The sequence below is a fragment of the Sprattus sprattus genome, assembly GCF_963457725.1.
Source record: "Sprattus sprattus genome assembly, chromosome: 11".
Taxonomy (NCBI): domain Eukaryota; kingdom Metazoa; phylum Chordata; class Actinopteri; order Clupeiformes; family Clupeidae; genus Sprattus; species Sprattus sprattus.
This window is the reverse complement of record NC_137909.1, coordinates 22,293,098-22,314,010: the sequence shown is the minus strand read 5'-3', so window position 1 is coordinate 22,314,010 and position 20,913 is coordinate 22,293,098. Positions and strand designations below refer to the sequence as shown.

At 41.8% G+C, this 20,913-nt stretch overlaps 3 protein-coding genes across 3 annotated transcripts in view; all 3 read left to right on the top strand.

Annotated features, from left to right (window-relative positions):
* Positions 1-316: 316 nt before the first annotated feature.
* LOC308372186 (ectonucleoside triphosphate diphosphohydrolase 2-like) lies at positions 317-8,164 on the top strand. Its single transcript, XM_080847314.1, has 9 exons — positions 317-747; positions 3,040-3,157; positions 3,991-4,141; positions 4,651-4,810; positions 5,595-5,822; positions 6,078-6,347; positions 6,540-6,659; positions 7,001-7,135; positions 7,460-8,164. Exons 1-9 carry the CDS (start codon positions 631-633, stop codon positions 7,667-7,669), a joined length of 1,509 nt encoding a protein of 502 aa, XP_080703440.1. The 5' UTR covers positions 317-630; the 3' UTR covers positions 7,670-8,164.
* A 1,151-nt stretch (positions 8,165-9,315) lies between these two features.
* Positions 9,316-10,837, top strand: phpt1 (phosphohistidine phosphatase 1). The gene is made up of 3 exons (XM_080847345.1): positions 9,316-9,524; positions 9,881-10,008; positions 10,266-10,837. The coding sequence occupies exons 1-3, from the start codon at positions 9,377-9,379 to the stop codon at positions 10,356-10,358; spliced, it is 369 nt and encodes a 122-aa protein (XP_080703471.1). The 5' UTR covers positions 9,316-9,376; the 3' UTR covers positions 10,359-10,837.
* Positions 10,838-11,967: 1,130 nt separating this feature from the next.
* Positions 11,968-20,913, top strand: part of mamdc4 (MAM domain containing 4) — a gene marked incomplete at its 3' end in the record, with an annotated part of 19,005 nt that continues 10,059 nt past the window's right edge. Inside the window, exons 1-12 of the mRNA XM_080847522.1 lie at positions 11,968-12,027; positions 13,319-13,414; positions 14,606-14,770; positions 15,100-15,225; positions 15,800-16,033; positions 16,310-16,435; positions 16,743-16,898; positions 17,099-17,208; positions 17,679-17,834; positions 18,251-18,341; positions 19,286-19,402; positions 19,762-19,848. Coding sequence (XP_080703648.1) covers positions 11,970-12,027; positions 13,319-13,414; positions 14,606-14,770; positions 15,100-15,225; positions 15,800-16,033; positions 16,310-16,435; positions 16,743-16,898; positions 17,099-17,208; positions 17,679-17,834; positions 18,251-18,341; positions 19,286-19,402; positions 19,762-19,848 — 1,522 coding nt within the window. The 5' untranslated portion in view covers positions 11,968-11,969. The remainder of the gene's footprint in view (positions 12,028-13,318; positions 13,415-14,605; positions 14,771-15,099; positions 15,226-15,799; positions 16,034-16,309; positions 16,436-16,742; positions 16,899-17,098; positions 17,209-17,678; positions 17,835-18,250; positions 18,342-19,285; positions 19,403-19,761; positions 19,849-20,913) is intronic.

The window sequence follows — 20,913 nt, the reverse complement described above, 5'->3', positions numbered from 1 at the left end:
TACATTGAGACAACTTAATGGTATTCGATGTAGCCTGGATGAGAACAGTTAGAACGTGAGATGAAAATTAAGTACTGTCACATCTTAACAGTCATGCAAATGTTTAGGGATAAATGTATGCGAAATCGAACGCGCATATCCTATCAAGTACAGCGTCAGTTAGACAACTTCGTCACGTGTGATTTGAGTGATTAGGTCCTTTAAATACATGTAACTGATTTTTAACAAGTTGGTTGGTGTCTTTGTACGGCGGGATATATTAAACGCCCCACTCAGACCGCTCCTTTTCACGGGAACATTTTTCCCACCACGGGAACGGTAGCCCAGGAGCGCAATTCTACTCCGTTCTCAACTGGACTGGCTTCTTACATTCACGTAGGTGCCAACTGCCTAATTGCATTCATAAATGAAATGGATACAAAGCACTCGTCCTATCAGCAGAACATTCGTCAGTATGTTCGTCATCTCAACTTCGCGAAAGTGTAAAGTGTGATGCAGATGTTTGTCACAGTCGACTGTAAGAGTTCCCTCGCTGTAATGCGAGCTCACTTGTCGCGTGTATTTACCAGTTAAAGTTACGCAGCACTGGAGACACTGCTCTCTGATTGCTATTCATTTCATTTCGAGGGGATGGAATTCCGAAGTTCTCAAATATTCGTCCCGGTGACGCTTTTGCTCTTGGGAATTGGGACTATTCTTTTGCTCACCATTTCGTCCAGGGATATGTATGCACCTCCACCTGACATGGTAAGTTACTCAGCTTCACATTTCAAACTGACCCAACTACCACTGCAGCTGGCACTATTGGTTAAAGCCAACGTCTACGTTTAAGATGCAGTGATCTGTCAACATTAACTTTGACTGATATCATGAAAGTGGACCTAACTGGCACGCTAAAAATATATCATGTAACTCATCTGGTGTGCTCCTCCGACTCCCTCCCTGACTCAATCCTCCGTGTCTTTGGTTTTGTCGCCTGTTCTGACTAAATGTTTATCTGAATTATTTTGGAACTACACCAGACCCTTTCCCATAAATAATTTAGTAATATGAGGTCAAATGTAATATCCCCAAATATTAATTTGGCTACACTTAACGGTGCTTTTGAGACAGTCGGATCCGTTGAGGGTGGGAAATGGTTTGACGTTTGCGACCCGTTTTTCTTTTGCGGGTAGTTGTAATTAGACAAAATATTCCTGCATTGCAATGAAGCTTACCGACTGACAGAGACCACTAATTTCCTACATTTCATTATGTTAATGCGGTACATTCATTATTATTTCTAATCACAATGGATACTTTTTCAACATGACTGGTGGTAGGCTATAGCAAGCCACATGATCATGTTAGGAAATATCGTCCAAAATATCATTGAGCTGCATGTTAATTATTATATAGTGTGAACTAAGAAGCAGTCTGTAGCCTACTGAAACAGAAAAGACCAACTATTTTCTCTATTCTAAAATCCTCTCCTCAATGCTGAAAACTGAAAATCAGGCATAATCCCATTCAGACATTGGGTCTTACAAACTACTTAAAGCTCAGAAGTCATTAATAGATTCGCATTACTTCCTCTCTCTTGGTATTGCTAACTGTTCTAGTGCAGTATGCATGTATTGGTGTGTATGGAGAGAGGATGAGATGCATTCAAAGATGAGGACGTGGAGTTAATTATATTTAGTGAAGGTGACGCACATTTAGAACAAGTACATGTTTAGCTCATGAATGAAAGTGTGTGTGTGCATGTGTACTTTTAATGCTCTTTGTTATGGTGTGACTCTTAATCATCACTGTGCAACTGTGCACCTTGATGCAAGTCATTTTGGACAGCATGGTGGTGTAACTGTTTGTGGTGTGCATGTAGTTGTTTACTTCTTGCACTAGAAGAACATCCTGTGATCTGGAAAGGCCATTTTCTCAGCTCAATGGTTTGAGCCAGCATGCTGCAACAAGCCATCGTTAAGCCATAATCACAACTGGTCTCACGGTGTGTCTACAGCGTGTGAAGAGCATGCCATGTGTGTAAATCCCCTTAAACGTCGCCACACCTGCACTGCCTCTCACCTAGAATTGAACACCTTACTGACCTAGAGCTATTTGCATACTACAGTCAACTGCAAATACGTGAAAGATAAGTGTGCAAGAGAGCAAAAGAATTACTGTGAAAAGAGAGAGATGAGTTAAACAGTTGGGCAGATGAGAAAACCGAAAGAATGAAGCTCTCAAGTGAGCAGCATGTAGCACGTTTGTGTCTATGATTGGATGGAATTCTATTTCAGTATGACACAAACAGTACAAGGCAAAGGAGGAGACAACAAGGGAACAACATGCGGAAGAGAAGGATCAGACTGTACAAAAAATTAGAAGAATTAGTAGACAGAAACTGTGTTTTTATTGATTATTTATGTATGTACTATTTAGTAATTAGTTTATTTTTATATAACTTCATCCATGCCAAACTGGAGCATTGTACTTGTACTAGGTGAATCGTATCTGTCATTTATCTTTCGGTTTGATCTGATGGCCAGTTGCTCAAAGTAGGTCTTGCAAAACCCACTTGTCTGTCCCACATGTCTACCCACACAACATCCCCATAATACTGAGAAGCATAGCCACATTTATGTTGACATTTTTTTAGATGTGGGTGCTGTGTTCCTTTGAACCACGCTCTCTAACTGTAGGCCACATGCAAATATAAATTACTTGTTGCATTTGCAACTACAGCCAATAAGGATGTTAGCTTGTCTAGACAAAAATGTTAATGATCAGACATGATTTACTTACTAGTGTAACAACAGGATAGAGGACAGACACACACACACACACACACACACACACACACAAACACACACAGCAGCACAAGGCATTACTGTTCAGCAGCTCAAATAACCATGTCCTTATTTACCATCTGAAATCTTTGCCATATATAGACATAATTCGAGGGAAACATTGGCTGTATCATGTGAATCTCCTTCCCTCCCTGCTCGTCACCCTTCTCTCACCTCTCTGTATTTCTCTTTCTCTTTCACCCTGCCTCAGTATGGGATTGTGTTGGATGCGGGATCCTCCCACACATCCATGTACATCTACAAGTGGCCAGCGGACAAACTGAACGACACAGGCGTCGTCAGCCAGCACAGCGAGTATCATGTGAAAGGTTAGTAGCTCCCCCAACCCCTCAAACCTTTAAGCAGTCCCTTACACACAAAGGTTATGTCTCTATACAAGACTGTCTTAGCAACAAAAAGACACAGGCGCTATGGTATGGTATGTATGATGGCACTGGTACAGCATCATGCTGTACTGATATATACATATACGTATATCATAAATGTATATACATCAATCCAATCCAAAACAGCCACAAACCCATTCAGGATGAGGTTGTTTTCCTTCTTGCCTCATTTTGGATAAGTATTTTGTGATCATGTCAGTTGTAACTGCAAGTAATTTGTACAATAAATGTGCTGGTAAAGAATGATCTAAACCCCTATGATCAGGTCTCGGAGACAGCCACACAACCATTCCAAGCAACCACTTGCATGAGTTGCCCTGTCTTGTCTCTTTGGGTGACTCATGATTTACAGTTTTGGAGTCCTGCCTGAGTTTCCACAAAGGCTGTCCACCTTTAACAACTTGACCAACATCCTTCAAACACACAGGATCATTTCCTGTGCAGACCGCAAGTAACTGTCCCACGGTAAATTTATGAACCACAGATCTCAGCAGGACTGGTGTGAACATGATGGCGAAGTCGACATGTATGTGCCTTTCTGAAATACAGGTCTGTTTGTGCTTATAGGAGGATCTTACCAAGGCATGTCTTTCTGACTGTAGCAGTTCTGTGTATACTGATATATTGAATTGCTGCACTTTTCCCAGGCAAAACTAACGTTTGTAGAGCTGTCTATGAATACTATGACTGTTGTACAGAAGCTCACTCTTGTCTTGTATGTTTTCTCAGTTTTTATGTGTTGTGTTATAATTCAGGAGGGGGAATCTCCAGCTATGCAGGCCAACCAGGAGCTGCAGGTCGCAGTCTGGAAGACTGTCTCAAGAATGCCACACTGGAAATCCCTAAAGCACGTCATCAGCTCACACCTATCTACCTGGGTGCAACAGCTGGGATGAGGCTCTTAAAGTGTGTGTGTGTGTCTGTGTGTGTGTGTGTGTGTGTGTGTGTGTGTGTGTGTGTGTGTGTGTGTGTTTGTGTGTGTGTGTGTGTGTGTGTGTGTGTGTGTGTGTGTGTGTGTGTGTGTGTGTGTGTGTGTGTTCCTTCAGGTTTTTAGTTGTATTTCTTGAATTGTTTCCCAGACCTACCATGCGAACAGGGCTTCCCTAACCTGACAGAACAAGCTGACACAGCCCAATACATGAGTGAAAATTAGCCAAGGATTCCACCACTACCTCACCCTCTTTCTCGCAAACACACAGACAAAGCAACACATACAGTCACATACCTTATACACAAATCTAGCAACACCACCTGATCTTTGAGGAACGTGCCTTCACATTACTCACTGCTATTCATCAATTTTAGGTTTGTTTTGTTTGTTTGGTTGGGTAAAGGTGCACACAAGCTTGTGCCTCTCAGATAGCTTATTGTCCTCATCCTCATCATATTGTCCTTTTTCTCTTTTTCTTCTGCAGTATCTCTGACCCTAAAGGGTGTGCAAGTGTTCTTATGGAGGTTGGTGAGAAGATCAAGAGCTATCCCTTCAACTTCAAGGGGGCAGCGATTATTAGTGGGCAGAAAGAGGGTGCATATGGCTGGGTAACTGTGAACTACCTGCTGGAGAACTTCATTAAGGTATACTGAGCTCTGGAGATTGTGAGGAAAAAGTAACAGAATTAGCAGCGGCTAAGTCCCTTTCAGTACAAATGGGGTGCATAGTTCATTATTAATTCTCCTTTCTGGGATTGATCCATGACCTCCGTGTTATGAGCAACTTCCTCCACCAGTCGTGCTGCAAGAACACAAATAGTACATTTAGGCGTTTCTCTATGGAGAGTGTAAGAAGCAAGAACACAAATAGAATGTTTAGGGGTTTCTTTATGTGGACTATGTGAACGTTTAGGGGTTTCTCTATGGGGACAATATAAAGTAACTTTATGGAGTAACATGTCTTAGCCTGAATCAACCTAAATCTGGTCACAGCAGTCAGAAAGAGAGAATGAAAACAAAGTATGAAAGGCAGAGGTTGTTTTAGATAAATTCAGGAACCATGCATTTGATAATCATTATGTTAGTATGCAATGATCTGGGAGACAGAGAGGTCAAATTAGATGCATTCTTGGCTCATATAACCTTTTTCACAATCTGTGAGTCATTCTGAAATGAGGACACTGGTTAAGTGGACTCTTGTTTTGATGGAAACTAAATAAAAGGTCAACAGCAGACTTGTCAGTGCTATGTGAGGTGCTTTACTTGCCCATCAAGTCACAAATATGGAGTACTTACTAGATAATGTAAGAAGCGTGACATTTATCTTTAGAATCCAGACATTACTTTCTACAACTGTGTTTTGATTAAATTGAATTGAATGGATATAATTTATAGGTACCTTCACCCCAATTCCAATCCAATTTCACAGTATGGATTCATAGGCCGCTGGCTGAGACCAGGAAAACCAACAGTTGGGGCACTGGATTTTGGAGGGGCCTCCACCCAGATCACATTTGTGAACCAGGATCATGTAGAGAACCCAGAGGAACAGATGGCACTGCGGCTCTATGGGCAAAACTACACGCTGTACACCCACAGCTTCCTCTGCTATGGCCGGGACCAGATGCTGCGAAAGCTCCTGGCTCAAATTTTGAAGGTGAGAGAGATGACCGGTCTTCTCACTGTGACAAAGAGATGACTTTCTGTCAAATTAAGGAGTAGACTTACTGGGACGTGAACCTGACTTTGATTAAACTGCTTAGTATATGCCAATTCACCCTCATGTTTCAAGGGATTAGTTGTATCACTTCACCTTGGAGATAGTTACTATGGCCACGGAGGTTTTATCTGAAAGAATGACGTATCTTTGCTCTTCTCCTCCCTTATATTCCCCCTGTTCTGTCACTCATAGTCTCAGAGCTCTGGACCTACTGTGTTCCACCCCTGTTATCCAGAAGGCCTTGTGGTGACCGTGACCCTGCGAAGTGTGTTCGACTCTCCCTGCACAACCGCCTTGAGACCCACACCCTACGACCCAGAGGCAACTGTTACACTGAAGGGCACCGGGGATTATGCCTTCTGTCGGGGCAATATGTCTGAGATCTTCGACTTCCAGACCTGTTCATTTTCCAAGTGTTCCTTCGATCAGGTCTTCCAGCCCAACGTCAGTGGCAACTTCATGGTGAGGTTTGATAGGGTGTGGCCAATCGGAGCAGTCGGACCAGTCTCCAATGACACTTAAAGTATGAAATTTGAGGGTAATCAAATTGAGAACGACAATGAGGACAATGACCATTTGAGACTCGTCCCATTTTGTGTAATACCATTATGATTTTTCAATATCCATAAATAACATGTCTTCCTTCCCTATCAGGCATTCTCAGCTTTCTTCTATGTACACGCATTCTTGGAACGCACCACTGGCGTAGCTGTGAACACTCCGGCTAAACTGGAGGAAGCAACCAGAGCTATCTGTAATATGAGCTTCAAGGAGGTAACGGCTGATTCTATGTGTATGAGTGTGTGTGTGGAGAGAGGTAGGGTGGGATTGGGGGGGTGTGTGTTTGTAGTATAGTGTGTGTGGAGGTGAGTAGACATGCCGGTGTGTGTCTAAATGCCAAAATATCAGTCAACATTACTGTCAAAGCCTTTACCAATTACTACAGTAACATGACCAATGTAAGATCAGTTTTGTTTTTGCCTTCAGTATTTTGCTAGTCCTAGGACATATGAGGACAAGAGCACTGTAGACATGGCTATTCTGGTGTGTCAGGACATTAAGAGTGTATACTATGGTTTATCTTCATTTTTTATGCCATTGTGTTCTTATCCCAGATGTCAATAAAAGCTCCAAATGAAGGATCACGCCTGCAAGATTACTGTGCTGCCTCTGTGTTCATCAACGAGCTCCTGCTCAAAGCCTATGCTTTCGATGAAGAGTCCTTCACAAAAATTGACTTCCAAAAAAAGGTGCGTGTGTATGTTTAAGGTGATAAGAACACCTTTATTCAAATATACATATGTGTACATTGTGAAAGCCTTTGGAGACATTTCAGTTATCTGAATGACTCATTTCTTTGTAACCAGTTTGAAATTATTTGTTACAGAAACAAAATTTGTTTCTGTAACCAATATTGTGTGTGTATGTAATTAAGGTGGTACTCACTTTCCTTTCCAGTATTAAATTGAACAGAAGATACTCTCACCGCAACACACTGTTGTTTACACCCCCTACACCTCTGTATATTTGTTTGTTTGAGTTTTTAACACATACAACTTTTTCCCCCCTTCCAGGCAGGAGATACCTCTGTGGGCTGGGCGCTAGGCTACATGCTAATTCTGAGCAACCTGGTGCCAGCCGAGAGCCTCTCAGTGAGGAAAGCCCTGCCCCCTAATATCTGGGTCTTCTTAATTGCTCTCTCCACGCTGTTGCTTGTTGCTGCCCTGGGGCTTTTGGTCTGCCACTCCTTCCAACAGCAGAAGGGAGCTAGGGGTGACCCCTAGAGCCCAGCAGATGAGGCGCAGGCTGGTGGCTGGCCTTGGGACTAGACCTTGTGTTACTGATACATTCCAGAAGTATTTGTATGGGAATGCACCGTGGCTCCTGAGAGAGGAGTGTTTTCTTAATGGTCCAATGGCAGTTGTAATTACAACCAAGTTAAATTCTCTCTTTTTTTGGTTATGGACATAGCTAGGTACCATGGCTCTTATTGAGGAAGTTGACGTTTGCTGATGACTGAGTGAAATCTGTATATAGAGTATTAGAGGCTTAAAGAGTATGGGAACAATGTTACAACCCATTTAGAGATGGGTTTATGGCTGGATCTCAAACTACTCCATTATTACTTCATACTTGCTGTTGAGTGTTTACTGTAAGATTCAATTTCCAAACATGCTTAACAGTCTATCCAGGCATTTTATTTGAAAACAACTCATGTGCATTTTAAACCAATGTTTAACCAATGATTACTTTTATTTAATATGCTTATTAAATCTGTGTTTTACATTACTTGTTTTGCACGAGTATTCTCTGTTAAATGTTTGACCTTAAAAGTACATGAGCAATTTGAGATGGATACTGTGTCATATAAGTATTAGTTAAACTTGAGAGTCAAAATCTTTTAAGAATCTGAATTTAAATGGGCCCTGTATTAGATACTGGAGGTTTGGGCTACTGATGATGCCTACTTTACTTTTTCACCTGATTATAACATGTTCCGTAATAATGTTCTACACTTTTTTCAGTGGATTTAACTGAGACCTGGACTTTGGATTTCAGAATGACACAGTCACATTATTTGAAACTGATCACTGACTTCCAGGCAGACCCTAGATGACATGACTTCTCTTTTAAACAGTGTACTAACTCACCAGCACATTGCCACATTCAATGTCTTGCTTTCTCCACTAAACGGCATGCAGAAGTTGTGCTCCTGAGATAGTAAACTATCAGAAAGTCTCAGGCTGGTTACATTGCAGCGTTTGTGAGCAGAGATGGCAGAGTCCTTATTCATTACCTGGCTCAACTTCTGGCCACGTTAAGACAAGTATGTACTAAAAGTAAAGTCAACAATCAGCTTTAGTTTTCTAGAATCACCAGCTATATCAATTGCATAACCATGATAACAAATGGACTAAATAAGGACGAACCCATCTCACAAATGCATATATAAAAAACAGGAAACATTTCTAAACTAAACAGGTGAATTTGAAGTATGTTCAAAAGGAAGACATTATGACAAACACCACACTATACTAATAAAACAAAGGATTGTGTTTAAATAATAGTGGGGTTGAATATCTTCAAATCATCCTACATATTGATACAAATGTGTTTATTAGTGAGTAATCTCATCATTGACTACACCACTGCTTAAAAATAGGCCAACATAGACTGTTAATGCAGGTTTCACAGATTACAAAAAGTCTGATACGTCTGGAAAAGAGCACAATGATGTCTTTCAAATGAATTCAGCAAGATACTGTCTGTGTAATTAAAGTTAGACAAATAGACAAATGCCCTTTTATTTTAGAACATCTCTGTGACGCCAAACTTCCGACCCGGAAATGGTTGTTTATTTCCAGGTTTTAAACGCTCTCTGATTGGGTATGGAGCTGTCATACACCAGTCTGCTAACAATCATGATAGGTTACACTGCAGAAACCGACGGGAAAAAAATGTAAACATTAGCTTTTTTTTCTAGTGCAAAAATGGCTTCTGCAAAGCTTGACAGTATTCCCGATGCAGATATAGACCCAAATGGTGTGTTTAAGTACGTGCTTATTCGAGTACACAGTACAGAAGATGACGACTCCAGTAAAGATATTGTGCGAGGCTACGCATGGGCCGAATACCACGGTAAGGAGGTGGTGGAATAATGAATGGAAGTTGGAAGTCTTGAGTGCCTGAGAGACCGGGCGGCAGCATGCCGTGTTCTTGTTAACCAAAATAACTGAAGTGCTAAGCCCTGCCTGTGGCCTGCAGGGTAACTGAATACATTTTAGGTCTACTTTCAATGAATAACAAAGGCTATCGACGCAATAAACTACAAACACACGTGGACTGCCATGACGTTTTTATTACGTTACATTCATGTTTCAACGTGCAGAATTTGGTGTTGGATAAACATGTGCGTGACTTAAAGATGTCAGTCCATTAGTCACCTCAAACGTTTTAATTTATATATGCAATACATTTCATTTGTTTCTCATCAGCGGACATATACGACAAAGTGTCGGAGGATTTAGAAAAAGCAGGTGGTGTGGACTGTGAGTGTCTTGGGGGCGGCCGAATCAAACACGATAGCCAGGCCAAGACAATTCATGTTTATGGATACTCAATGGTAAGATACGAAACGACTGCTCTTGAAAGCACATTTGCCTCCACTGATTTAATAAAGCTTTTTTGTTTGAATTATCAAATGGTTTTTTTAGTATGGCTAATGATTGTTAGAATGTTCGCTGATCATTTTCACTTTTCTGCTGTATGCAAAACGTTTCCTGTGCAGAATATAAGGAAGGAAGAAGGGAAGCATGTGTGGGCTACATTCTCAGTTTGTGTTGTTTATTTTTCACCCATGCAGTCTCTTGTCATTTACAGGGGTTTGGCAAAGCAAACCACTCCGTCTCCACCGAGAAGCTGCAGGCCCGTTACCCAGACTACGAGGTGACGTGGGCAGATGGGGGGTATTGAAGGATACACTCCTATGTTGCCGGCATGCCTCATGACTCTGATTCTTCTTTGACCTCCAACAAATAACATAATTGACATTGCTAGTGTGGCGAATCCAGTAGAAGAAAGTGGAACTCGGTTGAAACGTCTACTTATGGAATATACAGCGCATCACCTGGTTTTGTACGTGTTCATGCTTAAAATAGTTCATAGCTTCTGGACTCAAATATTTTATGTAACCAGGTCCATCACCCTAATAAGTTCAGTCGGAATATACAAAGTTAAGTTGTCACTGAACCTCACGAATCATGACTGGATGCCACTGTGCTAAAATTACAGACTAATGTGGGTTTTTTTCACTCATGTATTTCACTCATTTCGTAAGTGCTTTTTGATGCATAAGTTGACTAGGTGTATTTGAAGGCCACTAATTGGTAAGACAAGGTTCTGTATTAAAGTGCAAATATTAAAACTTGAAAAATAAATCAATTGTTTAAGCATTTGGATAATATTATTATTCCCAGTACATTTCTTCTGTCTTAGTCATTAAAATAAATGTTGAGAACCGTTGAGTAAATCTTAGAGTAGTACTATGCAACAATTCGAGCTTCTATCAGTGTCAGCTGAGCTGTTGGGGGTGTTGCAAGGTTTTTGCATGCCTTTAAAGTAGTTAGCTTGCTAGTTTTGGAACAGAACTCCTTATTGTTGCTTTAAGATCTAAAAAAAATGGCATTTGCAAATACAGTGGCCAGCAGTGTACTGGAAAACACTTTGTCATATTTTTACCTTATGAACTTTGAGAGTGCCATTTTTGCTTTTGTCTGAATGTTTCTGGATTGAGAATTTTGTGATTATTAACCAAAGGCTAAATTTAGATGAACTCCCTAACCCACACATTTTTTTTCAACAACTCAGCATTTGTATAGCCTTTTAGCTTTGATTCAGAGGAACATGTCAAAGTCTGAGCAATCTCCACCTTGATAGTGATAGCGCTCAGATGGCACTGTAGAGATTGCTATCAGAAACTTAAGGGTCTGGCACTTAAATTTGTAAGGACAGTGCAAATGTCTGACAGTAAAATGGCATAATTAATTGCTGACATATGCAGTAAGTTATGCAGAGTTACAGAGTTATCTTTCTGGTTTTATAAGATTTGGCATCCAGTCACCCATCACTTTATGTTTTCCTAAAATGAACTCCACCCCAACCCCACTGCCTATCCCCACTTCTTATGACATAGTACGTGCCAGGAGTGGTCTGATGAAAATAGACTTCGGGGATCGGGTGGGTGTAGAAGATGGGAAATTCTTGAGCAACACATCAACACATGGGAATTTCCATTTGTAAGCCAAGTACAATTTCTGTTGGGTCCACACTACCCCACCTTGTTACACACGCGGTGTGTGTTCCTGTGGTTTATGTCTCCTGGCCGCAGTCACAACTCTGTGTGTGTGTGTGTGTGTGTGTGTGTGTGCGTGTGGAAATAAAGTCCAGCTGTTATCTCTAAGGAGGAAGGAGTGAGTTCCATGCGCAGGCAGTGGCTCAGATGAAGCACATGTGGAGTTACTGTGGCTCGACTTTCCCAAGTGGCCCAGCTCTTCTGCAACCGGTTTTTAGGTGAAGGAGGGAATCATGGGATTCCTGAGTAGGACATGGCTTCTGCTTCTTCTTCTCCTGGGTGTAAAGATGAGTAAGTCAGAGCTGTGTTTTTCCGAAAAGAGCCTAAATAAAAAGGTTTTTCTTAACATGTACATCGAATACGTGTATATGCTGTCAGATATAGTTATATGTACCAAAGTGTCTACAAAGCTACCATTTTGTCCTTGAAAGTTGAGGAATAAGTAAAAGCTTTCATTGTAAGAGGGGAGATCTCACACCATTCAATATGTGGACAAAGTGAACATATTCAGGGAGCTACACAAATGGAATGGTATTCTCCTGAAAGAATGGGTAGTAACCTTGCTGGTTGATGATGTTTTTTCCCCCCCCCATGAACTTCTGTCCTGAGATAGCTTGCTCCATTTATTTCTAATCTTCCATCAATAGAACTATTGAGACGTCTGCTTTGCACTTTAAAGACTACTTCTGACTCTTACGATATATTTGTTTTAGAATAGCCCCTTCATTGGTTCTGCTTGTGCAAAAGTTGTATGTTTTCATATCTGGTACAATGTATAAACAAGACAGTCAAATATCTCAAATGTTTCAACAGTACAAGGCCGTCCTCAACCCTACAAAGTAACAGTGTAAAGACATCCTCCTAAAAGCATATTATCTACATATAATAACTGAATAAAGACTGGAATCCACTGGAATCTATACTCAAACTAGTAAAAGTTGCTCTGTTTACACAGCAGAGGAAATGTGTGAGATATTTAGCCATATGTGACGTGATGAGTATCTCTCATGCATCAAACAGAGACCTTTGGCTTCACGTCATTTCCCAATCTGGCCTGATCTGTGAACAATGATACCTTTGACCTCTTATGTGTCCTCATTTCCGAAGGCAAAGATACCTCAGAAAGTGTGTGTGAACTAGCAAGATTTGTTGTGCCCCTTTTGAGACAGACATTTGACTGTTGATGAACCTATTAAAACCACAAGACTTCTTTCTTTTCTTGATGATTTTGATATCAAGAAACACCCACTTAGTTTTATTTGTCAAATATCTTTTGATATGTCAAGTGCAACCTGTACTGTTTAAGAGATAATAAAGACACCATCTTCTTATATGCAAAATCCCATCCTGACTGGCACTTCAACTAGTGCTTAACTTGCACTTACAGCAGTTACATTCCTCAACTTCTTTTTTCTTTTCTATTTTGTCTTTCTATTTCTTATGTAGTATTTATTGTTACACTAGGTCTCTATTGCTTGTAACTTGACTGTTCTCTCCCTTGTACGTCGCTTTGGAAAAAAGCGTCTGCTAAATTACTAAATGTAAATATGTGCTCTGATGTCCGCTCTCCAATCCTCTGTAGCTCTGGGCTTGGAGAGACAGACGTGTGAGGTACCGCCGGAACAAAAGTGTGACTTTGTCTGTGACTGCAGCGACTGTAGTGATGAACTGGACTGTGGTAAGAGACAACGGCTTGTTCCTGAGTGGAAAAAGATACATTTGTGTCCCAAAACGAGTTACGGTCATATGTTGTGAGTTGGGGTGCTCCAAATTCAGCTGTCAGTTAGGTTGATTTACTGCGTAATTTAGTTTCGTGCATGGTGTCCACATGCGTGGACAGTTAATTAAACTTCATTTTGTTTCGCATTATCATAGTAATATTCTCCAAACCACATAGGGGCAGTGACAGTAGACTCAGAGCAATATAATAACAATATGTATAATCTTGTATTTGGAATGTTAACTGTGTAATGACATCATTAAGTTAAGATGGCTGACGGTTCTGAACATGTGCTGAATACTCAGGCATATCTGTTAAAAACTTCTACCCAAGAAGGCCAAATCAGTCCCAAAAAAACATTAGCATGTAGGGGAAAGTGTGTTGAACAAATCTGTGTTAAATAAAAATATATAGTTTGTACACCCTAAAACCAACTGTCCAAGTATGTGGACGTCATGCATCAGAGGTATCGGATGATATTAAATCTAATTATATAACCTGCTATTTTTTTTTATTTGAATTTCAAGTTTAGGTTCATTTTGAGTAAGAAAATCAATCCAAAAAAAATCTAGACCATTTTTTTTAATAATTCATGCATGAAAGGGTTAACACTATTTATTTGTGTTTTTTGTGTAATCAATACAATTATACAATTTACACATCACAAATCTAATTGTTATACCCCTACCCACAATCAGACCCACCCACCCCTGATTTACTGTGTAATTTGATTGAGTGAAACAGATATGGGAGTTCAGTTAATACAAAATGAACAAACACACTAAATATGTGAGTGCGCTACTTCTTGTATCGGGTTTGTGGTCAGTTATGAATGCTACACATAGTCTTCATTGTGGTGTGCTTTATCAGGGAATTCTGAAAGGCCCCACAGAATTGCACAATGGACATTGTACAATGCCTAAGCCCTCCTCGATTGTAACAAATTTGTCACAAACTTCACCAATCTTTCTCCAGCCTTACAGCTTGTATTTGTTTGTGTGTACATATTTTGTATCTTATGAGTTTGTATCTGGGCATATATACTATGTGCTGCATACACAGTATGTGTAAATATCTTAAATGTGTCCATTGAGTCTCTGTGTGTGTGTGTGTGTGTGTGTGTGTGTGTCTGTCTGTCTGTCTTGTCAGGCTACAGTGGTCCAGAGTTTGTGTGTGATTTTGAGCGCCCAGATGTTTGTGGCTGGACAGAAAGCTCCACTCAAGAGCTGCACAAGTGGGAAAGGAGGCAGAGAGGGACCACCACGCTCCCTGACAGTGGCCCCTCCTGCGACTACACCACTGGCACTGATTCAGGTATCACACTGTGTGTGTGTGTGTGTGTGTGTGTGTGTGTGTGTGTGTGTGTGTGTGTGTGTGTGTGTGTGTGTGTGTCTGTGTTTGGTGTGTGTGTGTGTGTGTGTGTGTGTGTGTGTGTGTGTGTGTGTGTGTGTGTGTGTGTGTGTGTTGTGTGCATGTTTGCTGTTGCTTTTTCAGAACATTGCTGATTTATTTCACTGTATTCTCTGGGGTCATTTTTTGTCTTCAATTGCCTTCTCTGAGTGCAATTATTTCAGAGACCATGTCTTTTTAGGCTCTGTGTGCGCGGGTTATGAAGAGTGTGATGCTTTTCATATGGTTCCCAGGCTGGTTTATGGGCGTGACGTCTGTAAACAGTGACAGCAGCCACACTGCCCTGCTGAAGTCTCCCACGATGCAGCAGTCTTCAGCCACGTGCCGTCTGCTCATCCGCTACTTTATATGGGACTCAGGTGAAGCACTAGCAGTGATGGAGCAGAGAGGGTGTTAGAACAAAACAAGCTAGCTGGACAACCGTTGTCACGGTTGCGCTGTGTTTCCCTAAATACTTAGCCGAAAAGTAGATGCTACACACCACAGCACCACAATTTCAGTTGTCAGGATCCAGTACATTACCAATTTCAGGCTTTTGATAAAAAGTTTTAGTAGTCTAACAACAAATCAGAAGAAGTAGCCCTGAAGCAACACCCAAGGGTTTTGAGAGATCTTTTCTATACATTTCATCAGGTTGGATGAAAGCAATAAATGAGCAAATAGCTTCAGTTACTCACATAGAACCTTCATCCATCCTCTGTTGATATATGACAAGTCGTCAGGTTAAATTGTGAAAGAAGTATAAGAGAAAAGGATTACTTGATACTTGGTAAGCAGGAAAAGGTGATTGGAGTATAAAGAAATACTGATTACTGGACATATTAGCATATAGTCTAGTATAGAAGTGTATGGTATAGTATATTTATATGTACAGGCCAAGAGGGGAAAAGCAAAAGAACAAAAAAAAACCTCTTACCTCCATCTCTCTATCAGGCCACACAGGCTTTGAGGGTTCCCCAATGTGGGCATCCATTTCGGGGACAGATAACCAGCAGGCTGTGGTGTGGAGGCCTGAGAGCACCAGCATCCGTGGGTGGAGGGAGGCCACTGTGTTCCTGGGCCGCACTCCCACCCCCTTCCAGGTGCAGCTGCACTCCGCTCGGAGCCAGGGACGCCGTGGAGACGTGGCGGTAGACCAGCTGGAGTTCCGGGACTGTGCTCTGCCGAGTAAGAGCCCTGGAGATAAAGACGGGGTTTAACTTACGATTGAACCGTTCATTCATTCTTTCATCCATCAACCATCCATCCAATTCATACAATCATTCATGCATGCTGTCATTTTAGTTTACCTTCCTTTTTTTTTTTTACCACACAAATAATTGAATCTTGTCTCACCCACGTGTAAAACTGCCTTTGAGAAGTCTGTTCATCTGTTCATCACTTGGTCTCCTTCCATTCCATCTGTCTGTCCTGCTCTGTCCCTGCCTCCCCTCTCTGGGGCAGGTGCAGACTCAGGTGCAGGCTGTCCGCAGGGGTGGTTTGAGTGTGCGAGGGGTGGCTGTGTGGAGGGGCGTCAGGAATGCGACGGAACAGATGACTGCGGCGACGGGTCAGATGAGGCGCAGTGCGGTGAGTGGGGCGAAGTCTCAAAAAAGATGCCTAGGATGTCCTTTAGATAGGGAGTTAGCAAGCATAGCAGTCCATCAATCTTGCATTAGCATCTTGAAGCAACAGTGACTCCCCCTATATTACTGAAAAACAGCACAAAATTGCAGAAAAAGTGTATTCACTTATTTCATAATTCATAATTCTGTATGGAATTCAATAAAATGATCTGTGACACTGCATGGATGTCTCTTATATGTCCTTTAAGATCTCGTTTCCTATCTCTTCTCTCTGCTTTTTGCACATCTGTGTGGTTCTCAACCTTGGGCAGACGGCTACTGGTTCTGCGACTTTGAGGCAGATCTATGTGGCTGGGACCTGAGAACCCTCTCGTCTCTCGAATGGAAAGTTCTGGCTCAGGCAAACATCTCCCTCTCGGATCCGTTGAGGGGGCCAGGGCGAGATCACTCCACCAACACGGCCTCAGGTGTGAAGAACCTCATGCTTTCTCTCGAGACCTTCCCTGTGGAGGAGCAGTTTTCTCCTTTGATACGTAGCTAGAAATGAGTAATTTATAGAGGGTCTTTTCCAAACTGTTAGTGGTGTTCACTCAATGCTGTGATAGTTTATTGATATCTGACATCATTACGGTCGTGACTCGTGTCCAACCTTTTCCCCTCCCCTCAGGTCATTTCCTCTACCTGACAAAGCCGGATAATTGGACCACACTAAAATCAGACTGGTCATCGTTTCAAAGTCCTCTGCTTGAACCAACCAATAGCACACACCCCTGCAAGGTGAGCAAGGTGTACTGTATATGTCATGAGAATAGATAATTTATCATGATACAAAAGTGTGTGTGTGTGTGTGTGTGTAAAAGTGTTTCTATGGTGTGTGTGTGTGTGTGTGTGTGTGTGTGTAAGTGTTTCTATGGTGTGTGTGTGTGTGTGTGTGTGTGTGTGTGTGTGTGTGTGTGTGTATGTACGTGTACGTGTGTGTATGTGAGTCTGCTTGTGCCGAAGTGTGTGTGTGTGTGTGTAAGTGTTTCTATGGTGTGTGTGTGTGTGTGTCTGTAAGTGTTTCTATGGTGTGTGTGTGTGTGTGTGTGTGTGTGTGTGTGTGTGTGTGTGTGTGTGTGTGCATGTGCGTGTGTATGTACGTGTACGTGTGTGTATGTGAGTCTGCTTGTGCCGAATGTGTGTTTTTCTTGTACAGGATCTGTTACTGTACGTGTGTCTGTGTGTATGTGTGTGTTGGGGTCGTGCAGATGGTGATGTACACACATCAGTTTGGCCCGCGCTGTGGGGGTCTGTCGGTGCTGGTTGCCGGGGAGAAGATCTACCCAGTATGGGAGCGTGGGGGTTCACTGGGAGACCTGTGGGTCCGTGCTGAGGTGGAATTTGTCATCAGCAGCACCTTTAATGTGAGTACTTGGGAGCAAAGCATGCTGGGAACACAGCTCTGTTAAAGATGCAGTACGCGATTTGTGTTTGGTGTCGTGAAAGGTTGTTGATATGTGTGCTGAACAGCCAATTGAATTGCATCCCTCCTTCCTGTGCTCCTGAAGCTAGGATTGTTTATGGCTTAGTCCAATCCACCTTGTTTCTTTTCCATTTTCAGAGCCATGTTTTTTTTTTTTTGCGTAAACACTTAAACACTTAAACCCATTATCAGAAACCCAATGCCATGTGATGTGCTTAAAGCCGCAGGGGATTCTCTCAACAGTTGAAACTCCAAACTCGATTAATTAGAGTTAATTTGAATAAGCTCTCTGAGGAACATACTGCTGCGCTTGTTACCCTCTAACCTCTTTGTGTTGTTGTTTTTCACGTCCTCTAGATCCTGTTTACGGGTGCCATCCGAGACCGGGAATATGGGGGCATCGCCATAGACAACATCATGCTGTCACCTGGCTGCCGCAAGTCAAATGGTGAGCGCTCAGTTCACACCCCTCCATCCTCCTCCACGCCTGATCTCTGTCCTGACTGCAGGGCTCCCACACCTATAGAAAGTGCTGGAAAGGGTTTGATGTTGACTTCTTTTAATCAACCGGGAGAGCAAGTTCCCCATGGATTCAATTCCCAGCGAAAAGGACGTTTCTCATGGTTGATGCAGCAATCACTCTTTATGCCAGTAACGAGGCACATGGAAAATACTCCGGATTCAGTGGTGTACTGGGTCTGAACCAACAGCATCTCCAACTCTGGCCATATATACCATTTAAGATGATAAACTCCTAATGCAAATTAACTAGGCTTCCAATGCCAGTAGGTCTTTTTGCAAACATTTTTTTTTTTTAAGTTGCTTCATTTGATGTTGCCAAAATGTTTGGAGCAGTCTGGAAACTAGGGGAAACACGCGGAAACCTAGGAAACGGCAGCCCAATTCAGGTTGCTTTGACCCAATTTAGGCCACCCTGGCAGGACAAATCTCTGTTTGCCTGTGAGACCTAAATGGATATGAGCCAATTGTTACTGGATTGGGAAAACTAAGTGGCAAAGCCATAAAGTATGTGCCAATGTTGTCCCACTGCAATTTGAGGCACATACAGTAGACTTTGTATGTCTTTCATGCATGCTTCATATGTCTAATTTATAGTAAAAGAATGTGAGTCTACCTGTAGGACTTTATCATTATTATATGCCTAGTAGAATGCATAATATGACTTTATTAACAACATTTTTATTCAGACTAATGAGAGTGACTTTACGAGTGCCGCCTACTGTTGGTAATCCATGAACACTGTAAAAATGACCTTGTATTCAATAACTGATACCATATCTCCATATTAAGCGTAAGGTGTATGTGTGTGTCATGAACCGATAAGTGTGTGTACAACTCAATCATTAATTGTGTGTTTGCCTATTATTACAGGTACAGGCCATATGCCATCCTTTCCGCCATCACCACCGCAGCCCTGCACAAATAAACTTGAGCAGTTCTGTGACTTTCACCCAGACTGTCCAGGAAAGGAGGATGAAGCACAGTGTGGTTAGTGTGTGTGTATTCTACATACGTGTGTGTGTGTGTGTGTGTGTGTGTGTGTGTGTGTGTGTGTGTGTGTGTGTTCATAGTAGCATTCACTCATAGGAGTACGCCTGTGTGAGAGGTCTACACATTATGTCCTATTCTGGCTTTATCATTATTAAACTATTTATGGCCTGATTCTGCATGCTGATCTTTTCCACGATTGATGCAAGTTACATGATTTGTCTGTGTTTGTGTGTGTGTGTGTGTGTGTGTGTGTGTGTGTGTGTGTGTGTGTGTGTGTGTGTGTGTGTGTGTGTGTGTGTGTGTGTGTGTGTGTGTGTGTGTGTGTGTGTGTGTGTGTGTGTGTGTGTGGTCCACAGGGGACTTCTCCTCTGCCCAGGGCAGCCTCGGTTGGACAGACACCAGCATCGGCAGTCAGGGTTGGAAGCTGGCCAATGACACTGGAGGTGAGCTGGGCCTCATAACTCCTTGCAATACTTCCCCTGTGTAGTCTTCACATTCTAGAGTGATACAGCTGCAATACATGGCTATGGTTAATACATTCAGCAGACACGTTTGTCCAAAGCAACTTACAAAAAAAAACATTTTAAAAAGATATTTAAAACATACAAAAGAAACAGCAGTAATACAAATAAGCCAAATGAAAAACAATTCAATACACAATATTATGAACCAATGAATGATATTATTGTTATCATCATCATCAACAACAATAACGGCAAATACTAAAACTATGACTATTGCGTAAGCCTCAAGCTAATTAACTAAGTAAACAGATGATAACTAAAAACGGCAAGTTTTTAATATTTTTTTTAAACGTACCAAGGCTGTCACTGGAACAGAGAGCATTAGGAGGTCTTGATTGTGATCTCTTGCTGCTGAGAGAAAGCAAAGACGACATGCGCTCATCAGAGGAGTGGACTGGTTGAGAGGGGGTATAGAGCTTAATCATATCAGGTAAAGTGGCAGGTATCAATCCATTGTCCGTCCTATAGGCCAGAGGGAGAGGTTTGAATTTAATTCTAGCAGCTACAGGGAGCCAGTGAAGGTTAGCCAGCAGAGGAGTTACATGTGTCCTGTTTGGTTGATCAAAGACCATTCTGAATCATCTGCAACAGTCTCACTACACATGCAGGCATGCCTGTTAAAATTGCATTGCAATTGTGTAGTTTTGACTTAACCAGGGCCTGCACAATGAGTTGTGTAGCATATTCTGTCTGATCTTCAGAATAATTCCGACGAGTCAGATGCTGCATGGTCAGAGAAATTAAGTTGTCATGCAAGTTTTGTGCAAATTTAGTTGGGGTCAATGGAGATGAACCCAGCTTTTATTTCTAAAAATAAATCTTGGCTGTCACAACCATCATATTGTTCTGAATGAACAGTGCGTAAAAAAAAAAAAAATTATCCAGCGATTTGGTATTTCTCAAAAGCGTAGTCACAATGATCAATCACAAACATGGACGCAAAGTTGGGTGGTTGGATTGACTGCGTGGCTAGTCATTAGAAGC

Excerpts from the sequence above, each read along its gene's own strand:
- LOC308372186 (XM_080847314.1), top strand. The coding sequence starts at position 631 with ATGGAATTCCGAAGTTCTCAAATATTCGTCCCGGTGACGCTTTTGCTC. Across the intron at positions 3,158-3,990 it reads CAGCGAGTATCATGTGAAAG|GAGGGGGAATCTCCAGCTAT; the intron begins GTTAGTAGCTCC and ends GTTATAATTCAG. Across the intron at positions 6,348-6,539 it reads ACGTCAGTGGCAACTTCATG|GCATTCTCAGCTTTCTTCTA; the intron begins GTGAGGTTTGAT and ends CTTCCCTATCAG.
- phpt1 (XM_080847345.1), top strand. The coding sequence starts at position 9,377 with ATGGCTTCTGCAAAGCTTGACAGTATTCCCGATGCAGATATAGACCCA. Across the intron at positions 9,525-9,880 it reads CGCATGGGCCGAATACCACG|CGGACATATACGACAAAGTG; the intron begins GTAAGGAGGTGG and ends GTTTCTCATCAG. Across the intron at positions 10,009-10,265 it reads ATGTTTATGGATACTCAATG|GGGTTTGGCAAAGCAAACCA; the intron begins GTAAGATACGAA and ends TGTCATTTACAG.